General features: G+C 30.7%; 6 protein-coding genes across 6 annotated transcripts; 3 read left to right on the top strand and 3 right to left on the bottom strand.

Annotated features, from left to right (window-relative positions):
- Positions 1–1,038: 1,038 nt before the first annotated feature.
- LOC119677207 (histone H2A) lies at positions 1,039–1,423 on the bottom strand. Its single transcript, XM_038088479.1, has one exon. It carries the CDS (start codon positions 1,411–1,413, stop codon positions 1,039–1,041), a length of 375 nt encoding a protein of 124 aa, XP_037944407.1. The 5' UTR covers positions 1,414–1,423.
- A 196-nt stretch (positions 1,424–1,619) lies between these two features.
- On the top strand, positions 1,620–1,991 carry LOC119677366 (histone H2B-like). The gene has a single exon (XM_038088678.1). It carries the CDS (start codon positions 1,620–1,622, stop codon positions 1,989–1,991), a length of 372 nt encoding a protein of 123 aa, XP_037944606.1.
- A 1,314-nt stretch (positions 1,992–3,305) lies between these two features.
- Positions 3,306–3,722, bottom strand: LOC119678461 (histone H3-like; the record flags this gene model as incomplete). The annotated part of the gene is made up of 1 exon (XM_038090298.1): positions 3,306–3,722. A coding segment is annotated over one exon (417 nt), but the record flags the coding sequence as incomplete, so codon positions are not given.
- Positions 3,723–4,026: 304 nt separating this feature from the next.
- On the top strand, positions 4,027–4,425 carry LOC119677737 (histone H4). The gene has a single exon (XM_038089199.1). It carries the CDS (start codon positions 4,045–4,047, stop codon positions 4,354–4,356), a length of 312 nt encoding a protein of 103 aa, XP_037945127.1. The 5' UTR covers positions 4,027–4,044; the 3' UTR covers positions 4,357–4,425.
- A 1,742-nt stretch (positions 4,426–6,167) lies between these two features.
- LOC119677206 (histone H2A) lies at positions 6,168–6,552 on the bottom strand. The gene has a single exon (XM_038088478.1). It carries the CDS (start codon positions 6,540–6,542, stop codon positions 6,168–6,170), a length of 375 nt encoding a protein of 124 aa, XP_037944406.1. The 5' UTR covers positions 6,543–6,552.
- A 196-nt stretch (positions 6,553–6,748) lies between these two features.
- On the top strand, positions 6,749–7,120 carry LOC119677664 (histone H2B-like). The gene has a single exon (XM_038089112.1). The coding sequence runs from the start codon at positions 6,749–6,751 to the stop codon at positions 7,118–7,120; it is 372 nt and encodes a 123-aa protein (XP_037945040.1).
- Positions 7,121–7,510: the final 390 nt, after the last annotated feature.

Genomic DNA, 7,510 nt, shown 5'->3' with positions numbered 1-7,510 from the left:
AGTAAAAAAAAAAAAAAAAAAAAAAAAAAAAAAATAAAAAAAAAAAAAAAAAAGAGAAAAAAAAAGTAAAAAAAAAAAAAAAAAATACAAATAAAAAAAAAAAAAAAGAAAAAAAAAAACAAATAAATAAAAAAAAGTAACTGACAAAATTGCCGGTACAGTTCACACGCATACCAAGGACACTCAAGATCCATACATATACTTCCAAGCCGAATGAGCATGAGTGTGAGTGTGAGTGTGAGTGAAATTGAGTAAGAAACTATAAGCCGAAATGGAATGAAGATGGAACGTGAGTAATTTTCTTATTTGCATTTACGCGCCAAAATATATGAAATAAAATCTATATTTAAGATGAATTTAATAGAATTACATACAACCTTTTCTTTGTTAGTTATATTGTCATAAAGCGATTAAAAAAAGCAATGTGAATGTGAATGTTTTATAATTCTTTACTAAATCTGTTCAGTTTAGTAATATATCAGAAATATTGTTCTGAGATGAGTACTTATTACTTAATGCGATGAGTCTTAAATATAATTACATGTTTTTGTACCATATATAGAATTGTTTAATTGCATTTTATACTATATACAAACTATATATAACTAGTTAAAATAAATTAGGATACGTATATACCGAAAATAATGATTATAATGAATTGTTTATTTCAAACGTAAATGTGATATTAAAACATAATTAATCCAAAAATTGCTCAAATAGAGCTAATGTTAAAATTAGAATGTTTTACACGTACGTGTAGTAAGTAACCGAATTAATACGTATGGAGTAGAATTGCTCTGATTGCCGGAAGATGGAGGTGCTTGATTCCAAATCATATTTCATTTGACATTATTTTGGAAATGGTTTCTGTAAACCAATTTTAACCATTTTTATGGGTTACGTTTTTCAAAGAAATATTTGTATAAATAATAATTGTTTGAAATGAAGTATGTTTTCTTTAATCAAATAAATTGATCGTCCTGAAAAGGACGGTTGTTGTTCGAAAATTTCGAAAGAAATAGTGTTGTAAGATATAGTTTAAGCCTTCTTTTCTGTTTTCTTAGGCAAAAGGACAGCTTGGATGTTTGGTAATACACCACCTTGTGCGATTGTGACACCAGACAACAATTTGTTTAATTCTTCATCATTACGGATGGCCAATTGTAAATGACGGGGTATGATTCTTGTCTTCTTATTATCGCGTGCTGCATTGCCAGCCAATTCAAGAACTTCAGCTGCCAAATATTCCATAACAGCAGCTAAGTAGACGGGAGCGCCGGCACCAACGCGTTCAGCATAATTGCCTTTTCGCAGCAATCGATGAATACGACCAACTGGAAATTGTAATCCAGCACGATTTGAGCGAGACTTTGCCTTGCCCTTAACTTTACCTCCTTTACCACGACCAGACATGTTTCAATAGTATTTGATTGTTAAGTTGATCTACGTGATCTGAGTTGAAAACAGGCAAACACCAAGAATTTATACCTTTTTCATCCCCTAATGTGAAGAGAGAATTTCTTGAAATTTCTGTTTTAAAAATACATAAATTCTGAGTGAGGGTAGTTCAAATTTGAAAATTCATAAAATTGAAAATTTGAAATTTCACATTTGAAATCATGCCACCAAAAACTAGCGGAAAAGCGGTCAAGAAGGACGGAAAGGCTCAGAAGAATATAACTAAGAACGATAAGAAGAAGAAGCGCAGGAGGAAGGAAAGTTATGCTATTTACATTTATAAAGTATTGAAGCAAGTTCATCCTGATACTGGTATTTCATCCAAGGCTATGAGCATCATGAACAGCTTTGTGAATGATATATTCGAGCGCATTGCTGCTGAAGCTTCACGTTTGGCCCACTATAACAAACGATCCACAATTACTAGTCGGGAAATTCAGACTGCAGTTCGCCTTTTACTTCCTGGTGAATTGGCTAAGCACGCAGTTAGTGAAGGTACTAAAGCTGTCACTAAGTATACCAGTTCCAAGTAAATTTTTTTGTATTGAACAATCAACATTAACTCCAACGGTCCTTTTCAGGACCACAAAAATATTTAATTAAAGTCGATAATTGATCTTAAAATTACTAACATACACTTCACAAATAAATGAACATTTTAGAAATGAATAAAATAATACTGATTTTCGAGCATATATATTTTGAATAATCAGAAAAAATAAGTGAATATAACTAACTGATAATAATATACGTATAAGGTTCCAATAAATACACAAATGCCATGTTTCACCTAAAGTATGTAACAAAAAATTATAAAAATATTTCATTTATGTGTTAAAAATACTATATATAATTAAGTTTTAAATATATTCACTGATCTTTGGCATAAATTAAATTTTAAATCTTTTGAACTTTCCCTTTCAGGCATTTAGTTCTTCTATTAACTGGCATATTCTATACTCTACTGTATACCATACTTAACAATAGAAACTAGAATATGAAAAATATTGCAGTATGAATTACTCACTTCAACTTTTGCATCATTTTAGCACCTTTACTCCATTCTATTTGTTAGCCTGGACATTTATTTCTTTAACTCATTAAACTGTCAAAGTACTTTCTCGAGCTTGTATACGCTGCTTTCGTTCTCACATTTCCGTCGTCTTATATATACTATATTATATATATTAAATAGTCAATTATTATTCGCAGAAATTTTTAAAGCCATATACTTGGTACACTAAAGAAAATCTTGAGGAGATCTCAGTTATTAGATTGTGAAAGACTTCCGAGTGAAATCACATTAGAGAACGAAATTATGAGCGATTATATCTATTCACAAAAGTTTTGAACTCTTTAAGAATATACTCCGTGAAGCGAGTTACTATATTCTCGATTGAGCAACGAGTTGGGTCAGGAGAGTGATCCCTCTGAATGAACTGGAAAGTAAGCACAATGGAAAGATCTCGGTATGCAGAATATTGGGAGGCAGTATAGTTATGCTGATATTAACATTTCTGTATTATAATACCAAAATTTATATACTTTGGAATGTTCTTCACTTTTTATTAAAAATATTGTTATCATAAGTTGACAACAAGCAACAAAGCTAAAAAACTAATAACTTCAACAATAATTGCTATAAGTGTAAAGTTTATATATAGCGTTATATGCAGATCATCATCAAAAATTATAGTTACAAAGAAGAATGAGAGAATCAATTATCTTTATATATTCATTTTATCTGAGTATTATTAATTTGAATATGATGTTTAACTATCTCTTTTCTTTAATTAATTTTGGTCCTGAAAAGGACCGATGTTTATTAAATAGTATGAAGTTGCTTCTTAAGCACGTTCTCCACGAATACGTCTCGCCAATTGAATATCTTTTGGCATAATGGTTACGCGTTTAGCATGAATAGCGCATAAGTTAGTATCTTCAAAAAGCCCAACTAAGTATGCTTCGCTAGCTTCTTGGAGAGCCATTACAGCAGAACTCTGGAAACGTAAATCAGTTTTGAAATCCTGTGCAATTTCACGGACTAAACGCTGGAATGGCAGTTTGCGAATTAAGAGTTCTGTACTCTTTTGATAGCGACGAATTTCACGCAAAGCTACAGTTCCCGGACGATAACGATGTGGTTTTTTTACACCGCCAGTTGCGGGTGCACTTTTGCGTGCGGCCTTAGTAGCCAATTGTTTACGTGGTGCCTTACCACCAGTCGATTTACGAGCAGTTTGCTTTGTACGAGCCATAATTAAACAAATAATTAAATAAAATTTAATTTAACGAAAAAATGTTGAGAGTGTAAATTTCAAAACAAACGCTTATGACCCATCCCAACTGTTCACATGTTCGAACAGTCATTGTTCATTATATCCTTAATATCCTTTACATTGTTTATTTCTACCCTCAATTATTTGAGTGCCATTTTTGAGTAATTTGTTGTGTTTAAGCATTGTCACTCATATCTTTTGTATTGTTCATTTTTTCTATAAATACTGTGCATATCTAGTGTGGAATTTATTTACTGTTTAAGTCTGAATAGACAAGTATTATCTGCACTAAAATTATAAACTCAAAATGACTGGTCGTGGTAAAGGTGGTAAAGGTTTGGGAAAAGGTGGTGCTAAGCGTCATCGCAAAGTTCTTCGTGATAACATCCAAGGTATCACGAAACCAGCTATTAGACGTTTGGCTCGCCGTGGTGGAGTTAAACGTATTTCTGGTTTGATTTACGAAGAAACTCGTGGTGTATTGAAGGTATTTCTGGAAAATGTGATCCGTGATGCAGTTACATATACAGAACATGCCAAAAGGAAGACTGTTACAGCCATGGATGTTGTATATGCTTTGAAGAGACAAGGTCGCACCCTCTACGGTTTCGGAGGTTAAATAAATAATATTAGTTTAAAAATGCAATACTATTAACACTATATTGCCCAATGGTCCTTTTCAGGACCCGAATATTTTCATTTTTTGAGATAAATAATTCATTTGAACACATACTTGACTGTAATTTATACAAATATTTTTATTGACTTCAAATATTAAGATTTTAAGACAAAAATTAATTGAAGTTGAATGTAAGTAAAAAACTTTAGAAATTTTTCTTAGTTAGGTTTTCAAGAAACATGTTTTAATGTAGGTATTCAAAATTATTCTTTTAATCAAACTAGTTTTAGACGTAGAAATATCTAAGAATTCACCAATTATTTATTAAATAGATATATCTCAATAAAAATAAATAAAGAAGTAAATATAACAAAGTTGTATGTAATATTTCCTTATAATTATTTCTTTTATATCTTCGTATTTAAATAACGGTTAATTTTTAGTTTCAATAATTATAATAATTATAATAATTATACAAATAATTGTTTAAAATTTTTTTTATGTACTGTCATTCTCAATACGATTTAGCATGACAACATTTAGCATGAAACAACATTGAAAACCGATATTTCATAATGAAATACTATTTATACCCCAATCACTTAATATTTAAATGTGTTCCTCAACTGAATTAAATTGTAAAAAAATTTGGAAATTAAGAGTATTTTGCAAGCATAATTTGTATTCTCCTTCTGTTTAGAATATATCAGTTTCCTACCACCCAGAATATAAGTTTCAAAGAAAGAAAGACTTTTTTTTAATAACACACATGCTTTTAAAATTATATATCTTATTGATTCGTTTGGTAGCAGATAAAATTATGGCGGGAAAATTTCTACCTACTGGTGTGTGAACTAAAATACTTAAGGCTTGCATTGTTATACCATTCATTTTTTATTTAAAAAAAAAGTAACTGACAAAATTGCCGGTACAGTTCACACGCATACCAAGGACACTCAAGATCCATACATATACTTCCAAGCCGAATGAGCATGAGTGTGAGTGTGAGTGTGAGTGAAATTGAGTAAGAAACTATAAGCCGAAATGGAATGAAGATGGAACGTGAGTAATTTTCTTATTTGCATTTACGCGCCAAAATATATGAAATAAAATCTATATTTAAGATGAATTTAATAGAATTACATACAACCTTTTCTTTGTTAGTTATATTGTCATAAAGCGATTAAAAAAAGCAATGTGAATGTGAATGTTTTATAATTCTTTACTAAATCTGTTCAGTTTAGTAATATATCAGAAATATTGTTCTGAGATGAGTACTTATTACTTAATGCGATGAGTCTTAAATATAATTACATGTTTTTGTACCATATATAGAATTGTTTAATTGCATTTTATACTATATACAAACTATATATAACTAGTTAAAATAAATTAGGATACGTATATACCGAAAATAATGATTATAATGAATTGTTTATTTCAAACGTAAATGTGATATTAAAACATAATTAATCCAAAAATTGCTCAAATAGAGCTAATGTTAAAATTAGAATGTTTTACACGTACGTGTAGTAAGTAACCGAATTAATACGTATGGAGTAGAATTGCTCTGATTGCCGGAAGATGGAGGTGCTTGATTCCAAATCATATTTCATTTGACATTATTTTGGAAATGGTTTCTGTAAACCAATTTTAACCATTTTTATGGGTTACGTTTTTCAAAGAAATATTTGTATAAATAATAATTGTTTGAAATGAAGTATGTTTTCTTTAATCAAATAAATTGATCGTCCTGAAAAGGACGGTTGTTGTTCGAAAATTTCGAAAGAAATAGTGTTGTAAGATATAGTTTAAGCCTTCTTTTCTGTTTTCTTAGGCAAAAGGACAGCTTGGATGTTTGGTAATACACCACCTTGTGCGATTGTGACACCAGACAACAATTTGTTTAATTCTTCATCATTACGGATGGCCAATTGTAAATGACGGGGTATGATTCTTGTCTTCTTATTATCGCGTGCTGCATTGCCAGCCAATTCAAGAACTTCAGCTGCCAAATATTCCATAACAGCAGCTAAGTAGACGGGAGCGCCGGCACCAACGCGTTCAGCATAATTGCCTTTTCGCAGCAATCGATGAATACGACCAACTGGAAATTGTAATCCAGCACGATTTGAGCGAGACTTTGCCTTGCCCTTAACTTTACCTCCTTTACCACGACCAGACATGTTTCAATAGTATTTGATTGTTAAGTTGATCTACGTGATCTGAGTTGAAAACAGGCAAACACCAAGAATTTATACCTTTTTCATCCCCTAATGTAAAGAGAGAATTTCTTGAAATTTTTGTTTTAAAAATACTTAAATTCTGAGTGAGGGTAGTTCAAATTTGAAAATTCATAAAATTGAAAATTTGAAATTTCACATTTGAAATCATGCCACCAAAAACTAGCGGAAAAGCGGTCAAGAAGGATGGAAAGGCTCAGAAGAATATAACTAAGAACGATAAGAAGAAGAAGCGCAGGAGGAAGGAAAGTTATGCTATTTACATTTATAAAGTATTGAAGCAAGTTCATCCTGATACTGGTATTTCATCCAAGGCTATGAGCATCATGAACAGCTTTGTGAATGATATATTTGAGCGCATTGCTGCTGAAGCTTCACGTTTGGCCCACTATAACAAACGATCCACAATTACTAGTCGGGAAATTCAAACTGCAGTTCGCCTTTTACTTCCTGGTGAATTGGCTAAGCACGCAGTTAGTGAAGGTACTAAAGCTGTCACTAAGTATACCAGTTCCAAGTAAATTTTTTTGTATTGAACAATCAACATTAACTCCAACGGTCCTTTTCAGGACCACAAAAATATTTAATTAAAGTCGATAATTGATCTTAAAATTACTAACATACACTTCACAAATAAATGAACATTTTAGAAATGAATAAAATAATACTGATTTTCGAGCATATATATTTTGAATAATCAGAAAAAATAAGTGAATATAACTAACTGATAATAATATACGTATAAGGTTCCAATAAATACACAAATGCCATGTTTCACCTAAAGTATGTAACAAAAAATTATAAAAATATTTCATTTATGTGTTAAAAATACCATATATAATTAAGTTTTAAATATATTCACTGATCTTTGGCATAAATTAAATTTTAAATCTTTTGAACTTTCCCTTTCA

This window comes from Teleopsis dalmanni, chromosome 2 (assembly GCF_002237135.1).
Source record: "Teleopsis dalmanni isolate 2A chromosome 2, ASM223713v2, whole genome shotgun sequence".
NCBI lineage: Eukaryota > Metazoa > Arthropoda > Insecta > Diptera > Diopsidae > Teleopsis > Teleopsis dalmanni.
This window is presented reverse-complemented; position numbering and strand designations above follow the sequence as displayed.

What these genes read in the sequence shown, in the direction of transcription:
- LOC119677207 (XM_038088479.1), bottom strand. Translation starts at nt 1,413, where the DNA reads ATGTCTGGTCGTGGTAAAGGAGGTAAAGTTAAGGGCAAGGCAAAGTCT.
- LOC119677366 (XM_038088678.1), top strand. Translation starts at nt 1,620, where the DNA reads ATGCCACCAAAAACTAGCGGAAAAGCGGTCAAGAAGGACGGAAAGGCT.
- LOC119677737 (XM_038089199.1), top strand. Translation starts at nt 4,045, where the DNA reads ATGACTGGTCGTGGTAAAGGTGGTAAAGGTTTGGGAAAAGGTGGTGCT.
- LOC119677206 (XM_038088478.1), bottom strand. Translation starts at nt 6,542, where the DNA reads ATGTCTGGTCGTGGTAAAGGAGGTAAAGTTAAGGGCAAGGCAAAGTCT.
- LOC119677664 (XM_038089112.1), top strand. Translation starts at nt 6,749, where the DNA reads ATGCCACCAAAAACTAGCGGAAAAGCGGTCAAGAAGGATGGAAAGGCT.